Raw genomic sequence first — 27412 nt, 5'->3', positions numbered from 1 at the left:
TGTTTTTTTTTTTAATGTATCAGAATAATTTCATAAGAACTGTGCCATGTGGCTATTCATTGTGTACAATTTTAGCTTTGAGAGTCTCTTAATGAACACTGAAGGAGAACACCACGTGTTGTAATTTATTTTAAGACCTGTTCTGTCCTTAAAAAAAAAAAAAAAAATAGTATTTTTAGATTACAAATAGGTTTTAATATTACCTTGACTTAAGCGTAAAGTACATCTGTGTCACATTGTATGCACCGATTCGCTTCGGACATAAGTAATATCTACTAACTTTTATAGGTACAGGATGGCATCAGCACAGATTCTTTATAAACAATATAAAATATTTTTAAGAATGAGTTTATGTGATGTTTGTCATAACATGTGGCTGCACATGCAGCATGCAGCCATACACGTAGAGCTAAGGTAGTACGTCGACTGCATTACTAGATAATCACGAATATGCCAGTGCTTAAGTGTTACGATAAAACTACAGGGTTGTGATTTACATAACATTTTGAGTGCAGCTCATTAATTAAAACGTAAGGGAGCTGTACTAAGAAGGAACTGAAGGATTTTTGTATCAGGTTTTGAGTTGAAGAACTAATAGTTGATTACATCTAATTCATGTAGCAGAAATGAATTCAAATGAATTTGACTACATTTCAAACCTAATATTTAAATTTTTATTTTTATTAGGATCCTCAAGCGACTGGCTGCCAAATCCATGAACAGGAAAATACGAGACCTCACAGAAGCCTGGTAAGACTAATTAATGTCTTCTTGTGATTAACACTGAGAAAGAAGTACTAGTCTAGTTTAAGTACGATGGTAGCTTTGAAAATCTGCATTATATAAGGAACTCCTCTTGTCGCTAGCAGATTCTGTAGAGTGCAGCTCTTATTGGTTAAGAATCGCACCAATCAGCTTGAGGGGGAGGACACAAAGTCTGCTCTCCCTCTCCGTTTTCTGAAATCACATGCACTGCTGACTGTTAAGGCCCTACCAACTCGCTAGTTATGTCAATTGAACTGAAGAAGGTTATTGGTTTTTGTTAGGTTCAACTACTTTCACAACAGCTGTAAGGTGGTTTGCGGACTTGTTAATCAGAGAGATGCTTCAGCTCAGACTTTTAACGTGGGTATCTAAACGGATCAGTTTAGTACATTTACTTTGGCAACTTTTTTTTAGGTAGTAGTTAAGCCAAAGTCTTAGTCTAGGGTTTTGTTCCAGTCAAAGAAAGGTACAGTGATCGAGGCCAAGAGAAAATTCTAGAACAACAGGAAGTGGAGTTTAGATGAGTGACAGTGACACCTTGTGGTCACACTTCAGTAAGAGGCTCGTACTTGATCAGATTAATCAGATATGTTGAGTACTGGATGGAGTTTAGCTAACTAGCCGGTTTAGGATCTAAAAATTTTTTTCTTCCGCTGTTTATCCGCAGGTGAAAATGGAAGTAGCTGTACCAGAGGAACCTCAGAAGAAAATCTTTCGTGCACGGAAAACGATGAAGATGAGCGATCGGCAGCAACTGGAAGCTCTGCATAACACCTTGGCAGCCGCCACCTCCGGCTCCGCCTCTTACTCATCATCTTCCTCCTCACCACCTCAGACACCACTGGTCAACGGCGCCCACAGCGAAAAGGAGAAAGAGAAAGTCAAGGAGAAAGATTCGAATCATAAAGAGGCCGACTTGATATCACCTGCTCCCGGTTCCCCTTCTCCGTCTTTCACCCTCTCTCGATCTCCCTCTCCACCCAACACACAAACTACCTCACCTTCTATGGATATTGACGACCCCCTTGTGGCGGCAGAAGAGAAAAAGGAGACAAGCAATAAAAGTTCCTCCTCTTCTCTTTCTGCTTCCCCCTCTGGGTTGCACTGTGATCCAGAGGTTAAGGAAGGATTTCTGTGCTTGAGCGAAGAGGATGAAATCCAAGCAGAAAAAGATGAAAAGAAAGACAATAGTGGGGAGAAGATGAATGTAGATGACGAGAAAGAGGACCAAAAAGAGGAAAAAAGCACTTCAGAGAATGCAGGAGGTGAGAAAGTCAACCTGCCGGCAAACTATGAAGTTCAAGGAGATCAGATAGTAAATTTGACCCACAACTTATTTGTGGAGATTTTTAAAAATGCTTTAAAATCAAAGTAAAATATGAGCTTTTCCTGTTCACATTCTTGTAATGGACTTTCATGCAATTACAGATCAATCAGTAATTTTGTTGAATTAAGTAGAGGCATAGCTTCTTTTTTTTTTTACCCAAAAATGAAAAATGTTGGAATGTTGAAAGAAACAGAATGTTGTTTCAAACCTATAAGACTTGCTTTCTAACTTGGAACACTATTTTCTTTTAATATTCTATCTTTTCCTTCTGCGCAATAAATGTCGCTATCTGTTTTGGAACAATATGGATGACAAAAGGAAATTAAGTTGCATGCTCTATAGACTATATAGAAGAATCATTTTGAAACCCGAAATCTGCAATTGCTGTGATTGTTATAGCTCAATAGTATTGACGTGAAGTTTAGCCTTTGAGCTAGCATTAATTAACGCTAGTAGCTCTGCCTTAAAGTCTAAACCCTTCCTCTGTTTCTACTCAACAGCAGACAACAGTGCCTCTGCTGGTACAAAGCGATCGTTGTCAGAGAAGGATGAAGATGACAAAGAAATCAAGGATGAGAGAGATGGGAAACGTGCAAGGCTGGACGGTGAGGAGCTGGAGGCTCAGCTAGAGCTGAAAATCACGGCCAATGCTGGGAGCCGGCATAAACTGGAGAAGGTTTGTTATACAATCCTCATCAGTACGCATCATTTAGTCACTTACCCCATACCGTTGCACGTTTTAATATAATTAAATGGGATACAAAGATATCTTAAAGAGAAGAGTTCACAGAAAACATTAACATACTGTCATTAATTCATCCTCATGTCGTTCCAAACCCATATGGCTTTTGTTTGTGGAACATGAACATGTTTTGTTAATTTTTGAAACGCAAATGAAGAGACAATTGCTTTTAGCTCATGGAGTATGGTAAACCGAAGCCCAATTGTACTTGTTTCATATAAGAATAAAACACATTGTTTCTCACTTGTTGGAATATTCGAGGCTATCAGACATGGTTTTTTTTAATTCTTTTTCTTTTTCTTATTAGATGGTACAGCAGTTAGTGGAGGAGCGGTTAAGGGTGCTGCAGTTGACTGTGTTTGACCGAAGCATAAAAGAGCTAAAAGAGAGAGTGGAGAAGATTGACAACGCAACCAAACAACAGAATACAATGCAGCATATTAACACACTACAGGTGAGGTTTTATTATTAAAATGCATTTAAAATGCAGAACTATTACTATTATGCATTTACAATGGTATGTTAAAAGACTGATACTTGACCTTGACAAAACCGTTTTCATTTTAGGCTAAGATTTCTCGGCTGGCCAAAAAGTTTGGTGCGGCTAATCAGGCTTCTGAGAACTCAAAGAGAAGTCAAGAGGTAAATTTTTTTTTTTTTTTAGTGTCAGTGGTTTATGGAATATCTGTAGTTTATTTCTAGTGGTGGATTTGTGCTTTTGCATCATTAAAACGATGACACCTTTGTTTCCTGTTAATCAGGCTCATGCTGCCGCTGCTGCTGCTCAGGCTAACAATGCAACCAACATGACTACACCGCAACGGTAAACACTTCTGACCCATTAACCTCCATTCTCACAAGATCATGCTCTATTACGAGACATTACGGTCATTTTGTTGTTTTCAAAATACACATTCAGTTCAGTCAAGATTTACCTCTAGTGTAGGTTTGCACACAAAAATAACAGAAAACACGACTGAATACAAGCATGCATTTTCTGTGAACAGCCCTTACAGCTGTTACAGCTGTAGCCACAAAAGCCTTCCAGGCACACTCTCGGTCGCAGACTAATTTGTTAAAGCATATTAGTGCTGCAGTTGGCAATTCAGAAAGCTTTAGTAAATAATTTCTGAAATGCTTGTGCATTATTTTCATGCTACCATTTCTGTTCTTCCACAGTACTGTTAAAACCACAATGGATCCCAAACTGTCCAATCCAGCCACTGGATCTAATTCAACTGGTGAGCTTTTTGTTAATTTTACTTCTAGTACTCGTTTAACTCTATTTAAATTGAATCCATTTCTAAAATTAATTTTCTTCACCCCTCAGCAATCCCAGCCCAGCCTAAACCTCTGTCCACTCCGACTACTCCAACTTCCTCCGCTCTAGCTTCTCCTGCACCCATTCTACAGATCATTTCAACAACAACAAACTCCACTCCCTCATCCACCTCTTTGCCTGGCCAGTCTCAGACAGGCACCCTACTACTAAAGACTGGACCCAGTACAGGGGTCATGACTAACACCCCAGCGACTTCAGGGGGTCAGTCGGTGGCTATTCAGCCTCTTTTGATTCAGCTGCCTTTAGCGATGGCGAATGGGCAAAGCGGGGCATTGGTCAATACTGCCAGTGGTGTCGGTTTGATACCGGTGTCCTCGTTATCTACGGTTAGTAGCAACAATAAGGCAAAGACGACTACGCCTGCTACCACCTTCATCCTTCAGAAGCCGGCGGGCAGTGTTGTTTCGTCGTCTTCAACCTCGTCAGCTCCAGCTGTGTCCTTAGCGAGAGCCGTGTATCCGGGTGGCACAGGGACTGTTAGTTCACCCAGCACAGGGATATCGGTGACTACGGCCCGAACACCTACGCAGTGCGCAGCTGTTGTGGGAGTGTCTACAGCGGCCTCTTCTCCAGGAACCACGGGGCCCGCCGCGACGGGATCAGCAGCAGCTGCAGCTGGTCCACCATCGGCTTCAGCGCTGGCCTCAAAGACAGGTATTGGAGAATGTCTTATCACGTGCCTACTTTTTATCATTTCGGCTAAATGGAAAGTGCTTTATCTGTTCCGTAATTTTCTTTTGGGTTTTTCCTGTTGAGGGGTAGAAGACAAAATAAATATTGAATGCATGGTATAATAAAGCATTATTTAAATTTAAAGGGACAGCGCACCCAATAATGAAGTCTGTAATTAATTACTGAACCTCGTGTCATTCCAAACCCGTAAGATCGTTTTTCAACTTTGCAACACACCCGAAAATTGTAAGGGCTGTTTAATAATCTCAATCTTTCATTTTAAACAGATAATCAGGCTTCAACACCGAAGACACCCTCTCAGGTAAGCAGTGTATCATTATGTGATGTTTAAAATGTAAATCCAGTGTAAATTTGGTACTAAATTTTACTCTTCCTTCTACAGACTGGGCGGCCCAAAGGTTCTGTAATAGATCTGACTGAAGATGATGATGATGTTCAAGGTAAAACATGGCTGTTTTTTATTGCTTTGTCTTTTTAAAGTCTGGTCACATTAATGAAAATTCCTGGGTAAAAAAGGATGCATTGTCTGTCAATACTGCGGTCATGTATGACGCACAACAGCTCACACGAAAGTAATTTTATAAAGGAATGTTTTCACCTTCACATGAAAAGATTGTGTGGATTTTAATCCACTAAATAATGGCCAAAGGTCAAATAATGACTTTAGCATTAAGTTCAATACAGTATTCGAAAGAAGACGCTCTGCTGAATTCTCATCCCCAGTTATTTATCCTCTTTTTAAGTTACTGTTAATCATCTTCCCTAATGCTTTTTTGTGTTATCCAGTGACCGGAGTCCAGAAGGCCACTGTTTCTCCCATCACTACCCAGCGTGCATCTGGGCCGCCTCCTTTAGTCAGCTCTACCACTAATTCCGGTAAATAGAACGTAGACCTTTTCCCACCTCCACTTTCCTTTTTATTCTACTTTTTGCCTGTATTTGTAAAATTCAGAGTTGTATGCTGACGTTCTTTCTTTTTTCTCCTTGAATCAGGAGCAAGATCAGCGCAACGTTCCTCTGTGGTAAGTGTGCGGTCATATATTTAAAAAAAGACACGCTTCGAACGTTTTATTTATATATTTAACACACAGCGCTTCCTATAATTTTTGCTCGCTCATTGTTCTCTCAGGATTCTCCATCTCAATCTCGTCCGAGCTCTTCTTCCTCGAGCGCTCTTCCTCCATTACCACTGGCGCCATCGCCGCCGGCGCGTCTCCCCCCCGAAGCCGCCCACACGTCCCCTCCCCAGCAGCCCCAGCTCAAACTGGCCCGCGTCCAGAGCCAAAACGGGATCGTCCTGTCCTGGTGTGTTGCAGAAACTGACCGCAACTGCGCTGCTGTAGATACCTATCACCTGTACGCCTATCACCAGGACCACCAGGGGGCAGCATCGGGCGCCTCGACTCAATCACTATGGAAGAAGATCGGGGAGGTGAAGGCTCTGCCGCTGCCCATGGCATGCACCTTGACCCAATTTGTGTCCGGGTCGACATATTATTTTGCCGTCAGGGCCAAAGATGTGTATGGCCGCTTCGGTCCTTTCTGTGAACCGCAGTGCACTGACGTCATTAACCCAGCGTCTTCTCCATCATCCTAAGATAATTCCAGATGAGGGTGGGGTGGTGGCTGCTGGAGGTATGACGGGAGATTTGTAATTGTTACAAAATTGTTAACTATGCGCAGACCACTGGTTTAGTCTTGCCCTTTGTGTTAGGAATCGTAGGGAATTTAAATAGGTTGTCTAATGCAAATGGAAATACGAATAATCATCAGTGCATACAGACACACATACACTATTTGTTTCAACTTTATTTTACAATAAGGAGGGAACTATCAGATTTAAATTGTGCTTGAAATCGTATTTTCCTTGTGCAGAATGTTCAGAGTTAAGTATTGTTTTTGAATTTCTTTTTTTTTTTTCTTTCCATTTTTATTTTTTTTAATAAAATGATGATATTCAATACATTGCACAGATGTTCCATTATAGGTCCCGGTCATTAGCTACAGGACAGAAAAGCTGGGGTGTTAAAGGTTTTGTATTGTTTTTTGTCTGGTACCCAGACACTGCAAAATGACACTCAATAAAAAGTATTGATATATTTAAAAACGTGTCTTTTTATTTGTCGGAGCTGCAGTGTGAGTTATTGAACGGCATGTGATGTTCGTTTATGTTTTACAATTTCAAGCTAACAATGAAAGGGTGAGTCAGAAGACGAGCTGTCCGGTAGCGTTTCTGTACGTCTTAAAGGGACAGTTCACCCGAATGAACCAGTACCAGGACGTATTGGATAGTTCTGCATTTGCTACATGACTAATAAATCTCTGAGTTCCAAGATGTGATGTGGAAGGCAAAACGCTGGAAAAATTTTCAGAAAGATACCAGTTATAAAAGAAATGTTGCTTCAATGTAGTATATGGATATAATAGTTTACCAAAATTTTGAAGCAATAAAACCAAACGTTTCCAATGTTATTTATTAGTTATATACTATATATATATATATATATATATATATATATATATATATATATATATATATATATATATATATATATATATATTAGTTATATAGCATATAATATATTTGGCTTTGAGTAGATTAACAAGAAGAAAAAAAACTAATGAAGCCTTGTATAGCTATATGGTGTAGTGTAGTATGTAATTTCCTCTCAGATTAAAAAAAAAAAAAAATACAGAACATGAGAAAGAACATCTTGGAAATGTCAGCTGCCTCGGCTTCTTGGAAGACATCCAGGAGAAGCAGCAGACCATTTATTGAAACAATGTATCCCAGCTTTAAAACTTGGATGCTGGTCCTTTGTTCCTGTCTGTGTGAGCGAACGAAAGATTCAGTGTGGACCAGACTTCATGCCATCAGTCAAAAGTCAGGATATTCAAGATATAATATGTCTACCTCAGAAATGTTAAAAAGGGTGCAGAATATTGTATATGCATGTCGCGGGATTCACACTTTTATAACTTTACAGCTTGCTTATTGTAATGCGCTATTGACTGGGTGTCCTCTCTGTTTCCGTTAACACGATTATTCACATACTTCATTCAGTTCAATAGTAATAATTTAGAATTCACCAGGGCGTATTTACCAACAAATTAATTTGTCGATGTTACGATTTTCCCACCAGAAAATCTCTTTTATTTAAAGCAATATGTGTTACACGATAAATTAAACTGACAATGAAAATGAAAGTGAAAATGCCATCTCTAGACAGCGAGACAAGATGAAGTGTGCACGGCGCATCTTATACCTGCACGTTTTCCCTAGACTTACCACAAGGGGGCAGTCGAAGACGAGCTATTTCTCTACAAAATTGGGCGCAGACTTCACATTCATTCAGTCACATGCAGCAAAATTGCAGTATATCTATATTTAATACACTTCACTGAATATGTTTTAGGGACCACGTAAAGAAGAGCTTCGATTTAACCAAGAGCCCTAGGCTATATCAGTTGGAAAAGAGTTAATACAACACAATTTCGTAAGAAGGAACCATTTTTTGCTGTTCTGTGAAACAACGATATAATCGCATGTAATGATAGTGGTTGCAGGCGTCAGTAATATTAGTAGTTGAACGCTAAGGGCTTTTTTGTTCTACAAATGTAATCAGAACTTTAGTTTTGTTTCGTTCTAAACAACATTTTGTTTTCGTTCTAATTTAAAGTTACAGCTGCCTCAGAGAATGCGTCGTTAGATTCTAGTCTGGATTACGATTGATAGGAAGACCCGCGGAGAACAGAAGTATGTTATTCGATTCTGAGCGCATTATTCATGAGAAGGAAGGTCCTCCCAATACTTCCGTTCCGTCCCCGCCACAACGTTCAATTGGCTACAATTAAACAATGTGCATCCTGCAGGATCCTCACAGGTGAGTAAAGCGAGCCGGAACTCAATCTTTACCATGTGCCAATCAGTGCCATGCTCGAATTTCCCGCGAAAACCTACCCGTCCACTCAAATTAGAAAACATTGTTACTAGGTAACCGCTGTGAATCGAGCGAAAGTAAAGCGATAGTTTAAACACTGACTGGTTATTTATTTTCTCAAATGTTGATTTTGGATCATTTTTAACAACAAAAGTTACAGACGGCAGCTTTAAAAAAAATGGTAGGCTATAAAACATAGGCTATAAAACATTTGCGGTCTCGTTTGCACCGTACAGTACTTTTAAATCCACGTTGAATTTTAGTAAGGTGTAGTTGTTAAAAAGTAAGGTATAGCCACACCAAGGTCATTTTATATTGAACTGCGTTGCTGATATGAGACCAGCAGTTGAAAAATCTAACCGCTCAAAATATCCAGAGAGCAACAGTGGAATAATAAAGATATCATATAATATATCAGTAAAAAGTGAAGTTGAACACTTAGGCTGTCGTACAATTGCACAGCGTAATTTTACACGCAAAAAGGGTTCGTTGTGAAATAGCATAGCATAACCAGATCAGTTTGAATATGAACGAAGTCTGCATGATGAACCCTTACACCCAGATCAAGCACATTTCTATTGAAATGACTGGATTTTGTTTTCAGAATTTTGCAAGAAACAGATATTGCATAAATGATTTATCACCGCCACAAAAGTTAATGTCAAAATAGCTTTAACATAATAGTTAGCGTTAAAGCTGATATTGCTTACATAGCGATTTTTTCCCATCTTGTGTTGTGCATATAACATTCAAACTCGTCACGGCAGAGGAGTTCTAAAAATGACTAACGCAGCACATTATTCACAATCTGCTGTATGGCTGGCGATCTTGTTCTCTTACATTACCCTTCCTATCATGGGAATTGCTCAAGTTCCACTGGTAAGCAACAACCATCTATTTCCCATCACTCACCGTCAAATAACGCGTTCAATTAATGCTCATATCTCTCCCTTCTCCATCTGTTTGGCAACATGACGACTATACGTGCCAAAATCAGAATTCAGCTGCTAACTTAGCTGATCTAACTAATCGAAACAGTACAGTGGTCCCTTACCTCTCTGCTTTTGTTTTCTAGACAAACCTAGCGATTGGAACAAATGGTTTGAGCATATTTACTATTTAGGCTTTTATATATCTTTTTTTCCCCTGTTTGTCTGAATGCATTTTGTCATTTGAAGATACAGGGATGTGTTAGCGTATCATTTTGAATATAATACACAATCTGTTTGTTCGTCTTTGCGTTAATTTGCGATGTAATTTACAATTTTGCATTGGTTTGGACTGGTTTGACTTAATTTATCACCGTTATCGCTGCTTCGAACAGTGTGGATGACAAAAAATGGCGAGGACACGTCCTTGCCGTCCCCAATGTAAATGACTCCAATAATGCTGCCAGCATTGATTCAGTTATATTCAAATTGAATGTAGGCTATGAATTCCAAACAGGGTTAATGTAGCTTTTCTAGTGCTTTAGGGTTAGTATTTAGGATCGGTGGTTTGTATTTGGGATCATTTAGGAATCTGTCATTGACGTGCAGCCCTCTAAGACAGTCCTCTAGTATCTGTTTATCTCGGTTTTCACAGTGGCACTTCAGGCCTGAGTTGGTAATCTGCGTTTCTTAAATATTCTCTTCAACTGAAATGGGGAAACGTTCCTAAAATTTCTATGCACGAACCGCGCCGTTTCCACGGCCCCTTCCGTAACTCTCCTTTTTATTTTTGTCTGTTTCCAAATGATCAACAGACAGCAACAGGCAGACAGACTGTGTGAGTTTTAAAAAAGGAGTGGAAGACAGGTGCCAAGAAACGGAGGATCAAAAGCGCAAGTGATCAGTAGCTCAAGCCAAGAATCCAGAGAAAGAGAGAGTGAGCCTTTGAGAGAGCAGACATCTGAGAACCAGACATTCTCATCTACACAGAAATCTCCGACTCATGACAGATGGAGTGCTAGTGCACCGGTACAGAATCAGTATCTGAGCGGGACTGGGCCAGATTCAGAATGAAGAACTGGCTGCGTCTCAATTAATGAGTCTGAATTTTAATTGAATTGCACAGGATGGTTAAGAGGAATTAGCGTTTATCGACACAAACCAAAAAGATTTCATTTTTATTTTGAGCAAACAACAATTAATTGCATCATTTAGATACCCGTTTGTCGTATTTAGTCAAATTATTTTGTATATTCGTTCATATTTTTAGTTGTAGATTATGAGATGAGAAAATTGGGGTTTTCATAATGTTAGGCAACAGTTTTTCAACATCACTTGTACTTATAAGAAATATTTAATAAGCAGCAAATCAGGATATAATGATTTTTGATCTGATAACACTGAATTAATGACTGCTGAAAGTTAATCTTAAGAGTTCTTTTAAATTGTAATAATATTACAATATTACTCTTTTTAACATGTTTTTCATCAAGTGCGTCCTCGTCAAGCATAAGAGACTTTTTTTCAACCAAATATATGTATATGTATGTGTGTGTGTGTATATATTTATTATAAATATACACTGTATGTCTATCTCTCTCTCTCTCTCTCTCTCTCTCTCTCTCTCTCTCTCTATATATATATATATATACATACGTATATAAGACATAAACGTATATTTTTTTAATATAAATATTTTATAGAAGTTATATAAAATGTGCATATATTTTTGAATAAATCGCTTTCATTATTTGTAATCATCATCATTACTACAGAACCAATCCTACATATTAAACTGTGCAGAAATGTATGTATAGGTACGGCTATAATTGTCCAAATCAAATTGCAATTTTGCATTATATTTGCTGCCTCATTCATATTTAGTTTGACTGAACTGGATTTAAGAAGACATTCTCAGCTCTTCCTCTTTTTCTCACTCTTTTTCTGTTTCTTAGTTGTGCAGTTATCCTGTAGAGGGCTCCCTCTCATTCTCCTTTCTCCGCCTCGCTCCTACTCCACAGCGCTCCGTCAGTAAGGGAGGGGAGAGAGATGAAGAGAGAGAGAGAGAGAGAGCTCAGTCTCGATGTGTGGAATTCTTGGGCAGACATTGCAACCATTACACCTCTTCCTACTGTTCTGCCTCAGTCACTGTCTGTGGAAAAGGGCTATTACTTACTGCAAACGGAGGACTCCTACAGAAGCCAAGAGAAAGAAAGAGAGGAAAAAAGAGTGAGGGAGAAGGAAAGAAGGAAAGAGCTAAAGCAACAACTGGATGACAGGAACAAACTGACTGCCTTTCTCTGTTCAAAAGAAAAGAAGAAAAACGGAAGGCACTGGAGTATTTGTTTTTTTCTTTCGTTTTGTTTTTTTCTTCTTTCTCATCGTGGTGCTGGGAGGCACATCATCTTTTCAGTTGTTCGCTCTCTCCATCATTTGCCTCCTGATCTATTTCTCCATCTATATGGTGTATAATTTTGTCTATTTATGACGAGACAGGAGAGAAGAGAAAGAAGGGGCAAGTTTGTTTGTTTTTGTTTTTTACTCTGCCACTCATTTTTTACTATTTATGACCCCCTTCATTCCTTCACCTGTCCCTCCTCGCCATCACCCTCCTCTGATCATCCCCTCTTCTTTCCATCCCTCCCTCCCTCCCTTCATCCCAAAAGTGTGACGCTCCCTGAATGAAAGTTGGGTTAGAATTGTGAAAGAGACTCAAAAACCATCTCCACATCTCCTTATCGGTTTTTTAATTCTTTTTCTTTCTCTCTTTTTTTTTTAAACAGTTCTTTTAGTCCTCCACCATCTACCCTCACGTATCACTCTTTTTTTCCCTGGATGCTTTAATATTCTTCTAGGTAGGTTTAACGGCTCGTTTTAGTGTCTGTCCGTTTTGTTTGTCTGTGTGTGTGTACTTGTGTGTTCCTTTTTTACATGCACACAAAACACACATCGACACACACATACACACACACACGCACACGCATTAAACTAATGGACAGCCAGGTGTCAAGAATTACGTGTCATTTCTCCATGCCCATTTTCACCTTTCTCCAACCCTGTCCATTTTTACGTATGGAAAGCGAGACATTTGTTTCCCGTCATTTTTTTCTTTTGTACACACACACACACACACACACTTAAAACACACTTGCACACACATCTGGTCTTGGGCTGCCCGGTCTGAATTATCCTCCATTCATCTCCAGTGTCCAGTGCAAGCATCAGTGTCCTTTATTTTGGTTGAGAAATCGTTGCAGACACGTTTCAGATGAGCTTCTGCTTTGACTGAGATGGGTGAGGTTGGCGTGACTGCTTAATTTGCGGCTCTTGTACACATTTTGAACTTGTGATTTGTGCTGTTGGCAGCTTCCTCTGAGCCGGTGAAACATGAAATCTGAATGATAGATTGGTATTTGCTCCAAATATTGATTAGTTTTTTTATTTTTTTTATCTTGTCTCACCTGCTTGCGAGCTCGAGTCCATTTGAACTGTTATGTTCACTCCTTTGTTTTATTGAGTGTTTAATTTTCTGCTGGAGCTCACCAGCTTTTTCTCTCATTTTACCCATCCATTTATCACCTTTTGGACAGGCTGTCACCTCCTCTTCTTATCAAAACCTCTTTATTTTCTTTGTACTCCCTGGTTTTACTTGTTATGCATGACCCATGTATGACTGTTGGTTCATTAGAGAATGAAAACTTTTCACTCCCTTCTAAAAGTTATTTATATCCCCTGATTTATCCATTTTGCACATGATTTTAATTCAGAACCGCCTTCTTTGGTTTAAGATTCTCTGTTAGTATTTTCCTTTTATAGAATGTAGTGTATATTTACCTCTGAATAAAAAAAGAATCTAGAGTTTTATTTTTCCTCGGTTTTCAGTTCATTTCAGCTGAATCTAGGAAAGCGATGGTGATCCTAGAAATGACATTGTGATGCAATTTCAGATGGAAGCAAATCTGAACATCAAATTTTCCCATTCATACTGATATTTTATTTTCTATGTATCTTCTATAGTTTATAATGCTTGTGGTTTCTTCCTGGCGACTGGTTTGAAATTAGCATTTAGTTTTAGTAGATTTGTTTGTTTTTTTAATAGGATTTTCTGTAGGCATCTCAAATTCATCATCTCCATCACAGTTTTTCTTATATATGGACTCTGAAAGCAAAAGCATCTCACTCCCCTGTTATTGGGCGAAATGGACATTTCAAAGGAAGGCAACCATCTTGTCTTATGTTTTTGAATGCTTGCACTCGCCCTCTGTCTTGTGTATCACATTTTTGTAAACATTATCCAAATATTAATGATGAAATGCCAAAGGACAGTTAGACTGGTAAGTAACACGATAAAATAGCACACATAAATGTATTTGTATGCATTTGTAAGTGTGTTACTGTGTGTTTGTGAAACATGCCTGTCCCTTCTATGGCTCTAAATAGTCTAAAATTCATCTATGACATATCAGTTAAGCCCTTAGTGTTGAGCACTCTATATTAGATCTACTACAAAAGTTAGAAAAATCATAGTCGGTTTTCCAAAGCCATCATCAAATTTGAATTTTTTTTTTTAAATCGTTTGCCAGAAAACGTGTGCTGAAGAAACTGTTCTCTTCTTTTCCAATAGTGTCAAGAGAAGGACCCAGCAAAGTACGTACATGGATACCTGAACCAATGACGATTTAAGGCCAGACGCCGCTGCTTCAGCTCTTTCACTCCTGGGCATCCAGCAGCTCCAGAACTTGTGGACTTGCTCACGATGAAAACGGACTTTTAGACTAATCAAGAAAAATCTTCTTTTCACCTTTTTTTCCAATTTATATCACATTTTCTAGCCAATGTAGGCTTTATCCTAGACTTTGTCCTGGTTCCTTTTCAATTTTAAGTACATTTCTTAGATTTGATATAAAAGTTTTCTTCAGTGACTGAACACCGTTTTCATAGCTCAGACATTCAAAGTCTTACTTGTCTTTTATTTGGTCTTGATTTGTGAGCCAGGCGTCTTTCTTACTTTTCTTGAGTGACTTTTCTTAATAGTTTTGATTCTATAGACAATACTTGTGCTCAGTCATCCAGCCTGGATTAACAGTAGGGTCCAACACTTTCATCCACGGTCTCTACACCAGTCCTAATTTTTATTACCAATCTCTCAAACTACTTCAACGGTCAGCCACTCCTCCATCCAGGGCTATGAGAGGAAGAGACAAGACCCAGCTCACATCAACATGCAAGAGTTGAGGAGAGAGAATGGGAGTTGGGCTGGCAATGTTCAAGGTAAGAGAAGTACTCCGTTTTCTTTTTTGTTTTGCAGTACATAATGAATAATGTACTCTGTCGTTCAAAAGTAAGGTATCTGTAAGATTATTTGTTTGTGGATTCCACAAAAATATTAAGCAGCACAATTGTTTTCGACAGTTAATAATAAGAAATGTGTCTTGAGCGGAAACCTTATTTAAATCTTATTTTTAATTGTAAGAAAAATTGCACAATATTACTTCGGAGTAAAAAAAGAAATCTGTAAAATATGGCGCAATATGCTTTATTAATATGAAGGAATTTTCATATTTACAGGTGTTTTAACTATATAAAATTTTGCGCTTCATTGCATTGTGTTTTGAGCTAATTGGAAGTGTCCATAAAATTAATAAATACTGTCCTGGTAGAATTTCTTTTTTTGTTTTTAAACAGTGAGGTTTTTAAAGTATTTTTTTATCAACTAAATGCATCTTTTAATTCCATTGAATGGCCATCAAAAGAGAAAATACTTTTTGCCCACAGTATGGTGCTAATGGTCCTAAATGGACCGGGCCAAACAGCTTGGTTTAACTGATCAGCTAGCGTCCAGTTAACATCTTGTTTTTTCTTTTTGTTTTTTTGTTTTTCAATCGATTGGGTGCAAAAGCGTTCCACAAATTGCCAGTTCAATCAAATAATGAGTCATGAAAGAGATGATTTTATAATTATTTTAGAATCATTTATTACAGTGAGTACAGTGCATGATGGGATACGGCGTATAAACTATTGCATGCTGCCCATTTTGATAAGTTATACTCAACACATGCAGGAAATTTTGAAACTAGTAATGGTAAAATAATATTTCATTATTACATTAACGTTACCAGCCATTCTCGATCTTTGATGTGCGCTTTAAAGCATGCATGTTCTCTCTCTCATCGCCATTTTATCTTCTGTCACTTACTTGAAGGCCTTTAACGACATGTCTGTTTTTCCTTCCAGGGCTGTAAATTTCTGTTGTCTCACCGAATGTGTATGTGTTTGTGATCCTCAGTGCGCCATTGTCTTATTTTCGTGCAGGCGTTCACCCAAATTACTCTTGGTCGTGCTGCCTTCTATCCAGTTTGAGTAATGTGCCCGTGGTCTGGGTCAGACATTGTAGCTAAGTGGGTTAATGAAAGCGAGAGCAGGAGCGATAAATACTGAGGAAGAGAGAGGAGGTAAGAAAACAGGGTGAGAAACAGACGGGAGAGGTCGAGCTGCCTTTCACTCTCCAGCTCTCTTCTCTCGAACTGCTCCGGAGACGCTCCTGATCGCCGTTAGGCTCCTTCTTGGGAAAAGACGAAAGTAGTTAACGGATCTGAAAACGTATGATGACGCTTCCCCGCTCGTATCGCCCTCTTAAGATGCGCTGCTTCTGATTAACGTGAGGTGACAGTGTTTTTTACCCACGTCAGTGGGTTCGAAGCAGCTGTCAATCAAGCTTGACGTTGATTGACGGGGACCAGAGGGATGAGGACAGTGTGGAATGTCTTTCAGAGTGGAGCATCACTCAGAGATTCTGTTGGTGTGGTAACGGAGCCTCTGTTGGCATGGCAACGGAACATAGGGACACGAGGGCATTCTAGACTTTCAATGATATAACTGCTACACAGAGATGGTGCAAATCTGATTTCGTGTCAGCCGTTCTTTCATAAATAATGATACTCACGCTGTAGACACCTTGCTTGTGTATACAAATAGGCTGACGATGTACCGCTTGACATTGCACTGGTGTTTGTGCGTACCAAACGAGCAAACAACGGGCCTTAATCTATCATCCTGAAAACTGGGGAAATTTGACTTGTCTAAATGTTAGTTTTCAAACAACAAGGATAATAGACAATAAAAGCCTCTCAGGGATGCAGGGATGGATGATGAAACTTGTTAGATGTGTAGGGCTGCTGTTGGTGTTTATTTGCTTTTTACTTTTTTTCGGCGTGAGACTGAATTTGGAGGGATAGAATGTTGCGGACTTTCCAGGTCTGTTAATATTACGGTTTATATTAATAATTAATATGAATAAAATGTCATATTACAACTCTTTTGCTCTCTTTTGTGAGCATAGCCATAGATGTTGATATGGCATTTAAAAAGGAACTAAATAATGTAATGTTAATAATAATAAGGTAAAGATTAGTATCATTATTTAAAAAAAAATTATTAATAATGTACTGAAATTGTAATAAGAATAAATGTAGTATTATAAAAATACAAAATGAATTTGTGAAATCCAGTTATACAATTAAATATAAAATACAACATTTCTACAGCAATTAAGTAAGCTCCTAATGTAATCATTTTCAATGTGATTCTAACAAAACAGTTGCATAGTTTGTTTACCTTAATTGCATATTTACCAAGAGTATAATTGGGTTCAGTTTATGTAGTAGTATTTTTATTTGTTCATTTGAACAGGATTCATATTTGACTTGTTTGGCTTCAGATTCATTCATTATCATTGATTATTTAATATCAATAACATAAAATAGAAATGTAAAAATGTAGAAGTTTATATACAAATAGAAGCTAAAATAGTTTTGTTTTTTCTTTATTTAGTAAATTGTATCATGGATATAATCCAGTATAAGAATTTTGTTTAAATAATTTAGAAGGATCATAATGCAATAATTACCTATAAGATTCAAATTATACTTGGACAATCTAATATCACTTTATTCACTTTATTACTTTTGATTGTTGTTTGGTTTCAAATGATCATTAATTATTAAATATCAACAACAGAGAATTAAAAAAAATAACATATATAATAGGTATATGCAAAAAACATCAGATAAAACTGATAAAACTTCTAAAGAAAAGAAAGATTGAAAATGTATTTAATTTTTATATTTTCATTGAGTTTTTTTTTGTACAGCAATATATTGTCAGAAAGCAGGTTACAGAGTTCAAACTTGCTAAAATACATGAACTTTTTTTGTGAAAGCGTTTGAAAGAGATGGATTGACATGACACAGAGGTCATTATACTGGTCTTTCCTCATCGGCTTTAACAGTATTGACTAACAAATGAAGGGGATTTGGTTCCAGTGTGTGTATTTGTAAGTATTTGCGTAAGGGATGCATTTAACAGTGTTCTCCTGTGTAATCATAAACGGGGTCAAAAGCAATATCTGATGGCACAGGTCAGTTTGCAAACAGGCCCGGTACGGCTGTCCCCATGGCGATGATTTACCAGTTTATCAACGTGCACCTGTTGTAATTCACACCTCCATCACCATTGGAGTGATTTTGGCTCTCGTCCCTCGAACGCCGCTAAGATGGTTGAGGCTTAGCCTTAATCACAGCACACGACTTCATTACAGATAGAGTTACAGTGACTTAATGAGCTCTTGTCCAGTCATGCACAGTGTCGTAAGTCTCTGAGATGAGTGATGTGCATATTTAATGGTGTAATTTCATTATGTCTTTCATTATGTCACTTAATGACATTCTGCTTCTTCGGGAATGGAGGATATGGATGAGAAAGTTGCCAGTAAGCGGATCTGTACTGCAGACAACAGTCAAAATATCATTATACCAAACACTGCAGTTCAATACCATATTTTGCTTTGCTGTTATTTTTTGTGAAGTGTGAAATACTGGATATATCAGATTAGCTGTCACCTAAAAAACGTTTGGTCTGCATTTTCTAGCTGTCTGCCTTTACTGCAAGGGTGCTCAATCCTATTTCTGGAGATTTACCATCCTCTAGAGTTTAATATAAAACGCATGGTAATAGGTAGTAATGGTCTTTCTGCCAAAAGGTCAAGACTTGACTGGTTAGTTCGGCCCTGTCAATAGATGCTGTATTTTTGAGGCATTCAAAAGTGACTCATGCAAATTGCATTTGAATATATTAGTAAGTGTTTTTTTTTTTGCCAGAGGAGAATTTAAATGTACAGTACTTCTGTTTTTCCCTGTCTTCTGCCATTCATGTCACACCTCAAAATAGTCACATTTAGAAAGTCTTGACAGATTGAGTAATGATTTGTGTTATGTAAGTGTAATAAAAGTAATTTCATGTAGTTTTTGTGTATAAATCGGGCTCGGAAATGAATGGGCAAAAAATGCCACTAAATTGAACAAAAATGCCCCCCCAAAATCAAGAAAAGGGGACACAAAACAGTCCTGTACAATTATAATGAATTATGCTTATCACAATGTGAAATGTGAAGTGAATGAAAAGTGTGGCATTACATTTACAGGACTCTGCCTCATATTTCTTTTTGCAAGTGGTTGGCAGCGTTGAGCAATATGACCAATTAAACACGTTCCTGTTGAGCTTATGAATGAAACATCCAATCAGAAATGTTTTGATTTGTCTGTTGTTTACTGTGCTCACTCAATTTTCAATCTGCATTCACAAATTCTCTCATCATAAACAACAAACAGCAAAAAAAAAAGATGTCAGAGATTTATTTTGCAGGTCACACAGCTTCTGTGTAACATTTTAGTTTTTGCAAGTGTATAAAGTTAAATCACATTATACCGAGATCATGGGCCGCTTCAGTGTTTTTTTGCTCGCTCTCTATTATATAAATTATTCCCTGATTGAATAATCATTTTGTTTTTCATGCACCTGAAAAACCCGACGTGAAGTTGTGATTTTTTTCATCCTTAATCAGCGATAAACACATTTTGGTGGTTCTTAGCTTATGTCATCTTAGACAGAAGGGGTTGTGCTGTTTTCCATCAAAATCTTTCAGACTGAATTCTGCATTTTTTTTATACATATGTATATGTGTGCATATATGTATACAATTTTTTTTTATCAGGGTCAGACATTCACGTAGCCCATTGATATTAGCCACCCTGAAATTCATTTCCAGGTGCATTTTTTCCCTTTTGTATGGGCAATTTTATAGTTTTACATTATATAAATCTACATATATAATAATTATTGCAATATCAAGAACCGTAATCAACAATAATATATTTTGTCAATTAAATTTTACGTTTGTGTAAGGTATTACTTAAGCTGGTAAATTAACTGGCTATAGCAGTGTGTAACACTAGCACACAGAACAACTTACTAAAAAAACAGGAAAAAGGCAAATATCACGATCTTTAGTTTCTGTTATGTAATTCAGATGTGATTATGATGATTAGACAACATCATTAGCAATGTCAACATAAAACTAAAAAAATAAATCTATTGTCGAATGATCTCTTATGGCCAAAATGCATATGTCAAAATATAAATTAAAATAATTACACTTCCAATAGTTTTTCCGAAATATGGATTTAGTCATTTATGGTAATTGTTGTCACGCTGTTTTTTTTGATAAGTTTGATTTAAGCAAAGAGTTTGATGCTATAAAACCGGGGTGTGTCGTCGTTGTAGTTGATTGGATCTGTGGGAGTTTAGGCGGGAGTCATGACAATATTGTGCAGACTCGGCCTCCAAATGACGGAACTGACGTCGTCCATCTTTTTTACAGTCTATAGTTATGATTTTGTAGGATTCTATTCAATTGTAAGACTTACTGGAATACTGGAATAGTTTCCGGCTCAACAGGCAGACCAAACTATCCATGACAATGGAAATTAAAGTGACCTGCTTGTAGTTGTGGATTACCAGTAGTGGGAGTCTGTGTGAGTATTTAAAATATGATCTGTGCCCTAATAAAGCATGTCCATCCACATCACAGGTCATGTTCATATCTCAGTCTACTTCCTCCTCCCTTCGATGTCCATTAGCGAACGCTACATGGTGTATCACAAAGCGCTGAGGATTGGACGATTGAGTGATTTGGGATGGGGCTCATTGTTTCATGGTAACCATGTGCTGATATTCATTTGGCCTAAACAAGGAACAGCTTGGTAATTAATTACCCATGACCAATGGGCAGGGGGGGTGAGCCAATGCTCGCGTGTGATTGGTCAAAACAGAAGCAGGCCATCACCGAGCCCTCAGGGGAGGAAGTGATCTCTCACCCGAAAACCTGCTCAGCAGTGTGTTCGTGTCTGTCAGAGTGTGTACGCTCTGATACAGATGTTATGATTGCAGCCATTCATAACATCTACAGTATTTGGTATAAATACAGTAGGTAGCGCTGCTTTTCCTTGGCATCTGCTAGCCAAGAAACTTTCCATGTAGAATCTGACACGCTCTGTGTGTTTGTATAGGCGTGTGAAGTTGTAGGTATGTAAGTTCGGTTTGTGGGCCCATATGGATTTGCATATGTTTAGGGCTGTGTGTTGTGTTTGTGCATGTATGTGTGTGTGTGTGTCGTATGCTCGTGTGAACATATGTCTGTTCTTTTGGTCGTTTTTTGTGAGGAAAGTGTCTCTGCGTGCATATGCTAGTGGCAGTGTGTTTTTGCACTGTAATGCATGGTTTCCTGATTTATGCATATCTCAAAATATATATTGTGCAGCCCTACTTGATAAATGCATGTAAATATCAAAGTTTCAGCAGCAATATCGCGATGTGCGCATCCGCGTTAGTCTTGCGATACGTTTAGGCTGTTGATCGCTTTATTTATACTGATTGTTTTCTTTTGCCACAGCTGTACGTAGATAGCATTTTAAAATAAATTCAGCACCAGAGCTACTGCAAGTGATGGAAAGCCATTTATCCTTCGTCGAAAATTCTGTGGTGTCGTGAAAAGCGCAGGTCATGGTTGCTTTAGTAATCGCAGACGCCATGAGAACGCAAGCACCCGATTGCTTTCGAAAGTAGGAGGAAGTGGCGCGGCGGGCTTTTTCCATGCGTTTTTTAGGCGGGACATGTGAATGTCCTCAAAGTCTGTTTACACTGGTTTTGACAAAGCGACCGTCATTTGAACTCTGTGTCAGTTATCGTGAGCAGAAGGAGGTATTGGTTTTCTTATGGAGATTTGTCGTGACGCACCACATCTAATACAGACAGCATCACTGATTACTACTATTGTATCTTGGCGCTCAGGTCCGATGTGGACACGTTTCAGAGCCACGCAGATGAGAATGAGTTGCAGGACACCGAATTAAGTTCACTTCCTATTTATGCCTGAAATGACACACATGCGCAGAACTACACAATGCATGTCTCTGCAAGTATTCTTGTAAACACAGCTGCGTATGGCTTAGGTGAAGGTAAAGAAAATGGATGTGTGTAACAGCGTATTGGTTTACTGTAGATTTAGTTTATACAGTGAAGACTTTGCAGTAGGCTTGCTGTGATAGACGGTGTTGACGGTGCAACCGGTCTTAAGCCCAACACCGGTTACATCACTTGCCTACCGTTCCACACCATAGCTTTGATTTTTTTTTAATAATAACAAAAATTGTTTAGTTTGATGAGAGAACAGACAATTAAAACTGAACGTGGCTGCTCAATGAAGCTTATGGAACGAACAACAGTCGCGCACAGATCAGATTTTATTGATCAAGTGAGGAGAGTTTCAAAACGAAATGCAAAAGCACCTGTTAAAAATGTTGATATTGAAAAGCCTGTTGACTTCTACCATCAATCTAAGTGATAATAGAAATACAAAAACACGTCAATTAACAGTCACAACCCTACTATTCAGAGATATTTTACATTTGATTAATGTAAGAAAAAATATAAAGCACTGTTTATTCCGTTTGTATCTTTGTTGTGTTTATCTATTTATCTATGCTTGTAACATTAAATTTTCTATGCTGATTTACTCACTACAAAATTACTCAAAGTGTTGATTTTTGTTTTTTTACCCAAGTAGAGCTATTCAACCCATCTGGTGATTTTCTTTTCTCCCCCATATCACAATATATATCGCAGAAAAACAAAATATTGCATTGTGATTTTTTTTTTTTTTTTTTTTTTTTTTTGTTTAATATAGTGCAGACCTACATTTATGTTGCAATGTAAAGTTGCTTTGAAATCTACAATTTTAAATTCATGTCAATTAAATTGTGTGGGGGTGAGTTTTAACATCATTAGAAACATTTTGTACAATATTTTTTTTGTTAGTTAATTTACTCCTTTTAAATTTTTAGATTTTCAAAGTGACTGTAGGTAGATTTTATTCTCACAAAATCTGAATTATTTGCTCAAAAATATGATAAAGGAAGTAGTACTGTGAAAATAATATCTTTACAGTTTAAAGTAATAATCAATTTATCCCTGTAATGATTTCCTTCAGATGTTATTCTAATTAATGGTCGACCGATATATCGGCAGCACAGTCACGACCAATTTGCATGTATTTTATGAGGTGGCTAATTTGTACTACCTTACTCGTATGATGTTGTATTTTCTAAAGATGGATTTAGGGGTGGGGTTAGGTGAAGGTCATTCGTACAAATTCAGATGAATTGTATGATTTAGCAAAAATGTGTAAATTCATATTAATTCGTACGAATTAGCAAACTCGTAAAATTATATTATTTTGTAATCTCTGACCTGAAACGTTTTAATGGTGGCGCACAACAAATAAACAGAGTCTTCTGTTATATAATATTCATTAACCCGAACTTCAAAATATTTTTTGCTTCTTGAAAAACCTGTTTGTGCTCAAAAGATTTTGCCTGTCACCAAAGACAGTCATGTCTGACTATTCTGATTTTATCCCTGTAATGCGTCTGAACCCACCATTCAAGATATTCATGGTAAATAAAACGATTACCCCGAAAATCTGCTTTGATACCGGGAATCTCGATTTTAGCATCTGTGTCTCAGTTGCAATCAGAGCAAACCGCTGCTGGCTGTTGTTTAAGCGTCATTATGAGGAGAGAGGACTTCAGTAAAGGTTACAGCTCAGAGGCAGTAGTTCATAAACACTGCTTAATGGAACCGCGCTCACACTGCTATGACAGATATACCTCAGAGACCGGAGTGTGTTGCGAGGTGTGTGTGTGTGTTTGAGCATCACGTAGCTTGCGAGGAAGCCAAGACAGAAGTGCTGGCTAAATGTCTAAGTATGAAAATGAGCTTAGTTAGCGGTAAATATCAAGACGTTTTCCTGTGATAGTGTTATTTGCGTGTAGGTTGGTGTGTTTGTGTGTGTGTGTGTGTGTGTGTTACATACCCCAGAGATTATTTGACGTAAAAAAGGCAGGCCGCATACCTCCATAGTGTTGCGCTGGATTACTAGACAAGCCTAATCTCTTACTTTAAGCGTGGTCTGTGTGCGAGTGCATACATGCACGTGTGCGCATGGTTTTTTTCCTTTTACAAACCTCTGTCGTCTCTTTATGCTGAATTAAAAAGTGTTTTTTGTGCATTTCGGAATTGAATCAGCTGTCTCGGGTTTATCGGAATTCATTCTGTATAACTGCATCAATGAATGTTAATTCAGTTTCTGGTTGTTATCAAAGCTTTCCCTCCCGCTCTGAAACAGAGCTCGTTTGAGATGGGAGGGAGTCTGTGATGGGCTTTTGTACAAACATTTTGTTGAATACATAATTTATTACTTCGCCAGGAAGAACTGAGATGGAGGACGGTGTAGAAAAACGCCTTATCTGTGTTTCCCGAAGCAATGAAAGAAACAGAGATGTATTACAGTGCACAAATGTACACACTTGTTTTTATTCGCGTCGCATCCTCTCTCGCCCTCTAAAATGTGCACAATGTCAGGTTACCTTTGAATCACCTGTCACGCATGTTGTGTAGTCTATACCCTTCCCTGTTAGTTTAATGGCGTCAGTTTCAGTAGTAAGTCTTTGGTTTGCAGTAATCGTGTTGGTTTGGGTTGAGTTTTGATCATCGACTGCTTTTGAGATCAATAAGTCTTTCTAAATGGCATTTTAGCTGACACCAACAGACCGGCCCAGGCCTATTGGAAGCTTTCTGACCATTGTAGCCAATCTGGGACCCTTGGGGACCATTCTCTCATCTTAAGCCAATTTCCAATCAGGCCTTAGGCCGAGCACAACTGTCTCACAGAAAATCAAGAGCGAGAGATCTATCGGAGCAGGCAGATGCATGGATATTATACAGCACCACGGGGAATGCGCGTGCACATATAACATTTTTTGTCATCTGTGTCAGTTAAACTTAAGCTTTAGTAACCGTCCAGCAAATGTTGAGTGACTCTGGAATACTTCTCCACAAACACCCATGTACAATGACAATGAAGCTTGGCTATGCAAGCATGTAAGTATGTCTGTGTGTCTGGGATTATTTGGTCTGAAGAAGCAAGTAGACAATACGAAAACTAAACAAATGTTACAGCAGATGTGTAACTGTTCATGTAATAGTGTTAAAGATGAAAAGGCTTTCCAAGCATCAAAACAATAGTTTCAATATTACAACATTCTTATTTTTTCACATTACTGAATGTATGAATCAGATGTATCCTGTTTGATTTCTTTTTTTAAGTAAAACATAACTTTTCCATGATTTAAAGACATCCACTTAAATGCCATTCAGTTTACCAGTTCAAATAGACAGATAGATTTAAAAGTAATGAAAAATATAAAACAGATGCGCAATACAGATTCTTGCTCTAAAACAGAATAAAAGAGATCTAAAAGATATCCAGTGGCTTTCAAAATAGTCAGTATGCTAGATAAACATTTGCTTTTTGCTATGCATCACTTTTGCATATTTTATTTGATGCAGACACCAAAATGGGATGTCTCGGGTTTGACCCAATATAGCATAAGAACTGAAATAACATATAAATGACTGTGTAGATTGTCATCCACAGCTATCTGTGCTTTTATAAAGAAAGTGCAATACAACGAAATGACAAAAACAATGATACGAAACGGAAAATGATTACATTATATTATTATGTTGTTAACAATCATATTATAAATAATAGAATGAAAGTGCATTAATAATGACAGTAAGCGGAAGAACAGTAGTAACAAATAAAAAATAATAAATTATATACTAATATACTTCAAACATTTTACACAGTTTGTGCCATGGTTTTAAAAATAGTACAGTGATATAAGCATGCGAAAACAGTGCAGTATTGCTTTTTTCCTTGCACTGTAAGGGAAGTGATATTCCTTATGCAACTAAAACCACCGAAACACACAGAGGAAACTTTGCAGTTTCATTGCAGAAGTCTGCTACATACAGTTGGTGTGTGCTTTACATCTGGATCAGCTGTAATTCAGTTTGAGCGTTCAGACGATTTTCTATCATACAGTTTGAAAAAAAAAACATTTGTGGAGCTGACATTGAGCCTTTAGCTCCTTAGGAGAAAATGTGTGGGAGGTGTGTGTGTGTACGTGTGTTTTATTTTACGTATTTATCTATCTATCACAAGAGATGGCGGCATCATGTATGTTCACAATTTGTATAAAATGCCTTCTTCGGTTGACTGAATAGGTGTTACTATGGACTTTAAGACTATAAAATCTATATAACTGTGTCTGTATATAGCAGTCTCTGTTTTTGTGTGTGTGTGTGTGTGTGTGTGTGTGTGGAGGAAGGTTCATTTGAATAGTTGCTATGGAAACCAAGTGCTGTTAAAATGAGAGGCAGAGCCAAATAGAGCATCTTAGTCTCTCCTCCCTCTCTTGTTCACCCAGCTGCTGTCCTCCTAGTCTTCTATCTCCCTATCTAGTGCTTATCCTTCCGATCTGTGTGCTTCTCTTTGCTTACCTACTTTTAATGAGCTGATGATTAGAACGCTTTCTCTTTTTCGTCACTGCTCTCCTCCTGTCTCTGCTTCATTTACTTAGTCCCCTAATTTTCTCCTTTTCGTTTTTTTGCAAGTTCCATCTCTATACTTTTCCATTCCCCCTCAACCGATTTCTCTCTCTCTTTTCTTCCTCCCACACTTTGTCCTCCTCCGTCTCTTCTCTCGTCTGCAGCAGAAGAGAGCTAATTCACAATTAGCATGTGTACCTGCAATTAGCACTGACAAACCTCCAATAATTAGCCTTGTAAAAGCAGTCTTCCTTTTTCAAGCGTGTTTGCTTTCTTTCTGAGCAATGCCTCACTTATGTTGCCCTTTCATCTTTTTGTCCTCCTCTTCACCCACCATGTTTTTCTTTCCCTATTTTTTGTGGCTGTTCTTTAAAGACCCCTTGAAATGTGTTTTGTGGCTGTTAGCTGGCATGTCATTCAGTATTTTAGCCTTAAATACAGGCTGCTATTGGTATAATATGCTTTTCCTCACAGAATGGAAAAAGTCACTTATCTTCAACAAGTCTATATTTCTTTGTTCAAATATAGAGCAAATTGTATTTTCTGAAACATTATTTAAATGTAATTTATATTAGAATCTATTTTCATATGTAATTTATTGCTGTGATGCAAAGCTGCATTTTTATTGCATTTTCAGCATCATTACTCCACTGATCCGTTCTAATATGCTGATTAATGCTTGAGAAATGTTTCTAATTTATCCATGTTGAAAATATTTTTGTGGAAACTGTATATTTTAATACGTTCTTGCTGTATTAAAATGTTACATTTACTAAACCCCAAACTTGTGAACGGTAGTGTAATTTCTATCGGTGCAAACTTTCT

The 27412-nt window shown here is 37.8% G+C and overlaps 2 protein-coding genes across 7 annotated transcripts in view; both read left to right on the top strand.

The window, feature by feature from the left end:
• The window catches only part of LOC122348711 (activating transcription factor 7 interacting protein), a 30354-nt gene extending 23378 nt beyond the window's left edge, over positions 1-6976 (top strand). For 5 of the 6 annotated variants that reach the window (XM_043244514.1, XM_043244521.1, XM_043244538.1 and 2 more), the window contains 13 exons: positions 688-750; positions 1433-2030; positions 2593-2768; positions 3142-3288; positions 3402-3476; positions 3596-3657; positions 4014-4075; positions 4165-4830; positions 5136-5170; positions 5252-5309; positions 5656-5745; positions 5863-5891; positions 5999-6976. In XM_043244514.1, coding sequence (XP_043100449.1) covers positions 688-750; positions 1433-2030; positions 2593-2768; positions 3142-3288; positions 3402-3476; positions 3596-3657; positions 4014-4075; positions 4165-4830; positions 5136-5170; positions 5252-5309; positions 5656-5745; positions 5863-5891; positions 5999-6466 — 2529 coding nt within the window. In that variant the 3' untranslated portion in view covers positions 6467-6976. Of the gene's footprint in view, positions 1-687; positions 751-967; positions 1126-1432; positions 2031-2592; positions 2769-3141; positions 3289-3401; positions 3477-3595; positions 3658-4013; positions 4076-4164; positions 4831-5135; positions 5171-5251; positions 5310-5655; positions 5746-5862; positions 5892-5998 lie in introns of those variants that run through there. The other variant, XM_043244548.1, reaches the window with a different exon arrangement.
• Positions 6977-11834: 4858 nt separating this feature from the next.
• The window catches only part of grin2bb (glutamate receptor, ionotropic, N-methyl D-aspartate 2B, genome duplicate b), an 89313-nt gene continuing 73735 nt past the window's right edge, over positions 11835-27412 (top strand). Inside the window, 2 exon segments of the mRNA XM_043246587.1 lie at positions 11835-12594; positions 14364-15010. Coding sequence (XP_043102522.1) covers positions 14984-15010 — 27 coding nt within the window. The 5' untranslated portion in view covers positions 11835-12594; positions 14364-14983.

Source organism: Puntigrus tetrazona, chromosome 1, assembly GCF_018831695.1.
Source record: "Puntigrus tetrazona isolate hp1 chromosome 1, ASM1883169v1, whole genome shotgun sequence".
NCBI classification, from domain to species: Eukaryota; Metazoa; Chordata; class Actinopteri; order Cypriniformes; family Cyprinidae; genus Puntigrus; species Puntigrus tetrazona.
The sequence above is the reverse complement of the archived record's forward strand: the minus strand, read 5'-3'. Positions and strand labels throughout refer to the sequence as shown.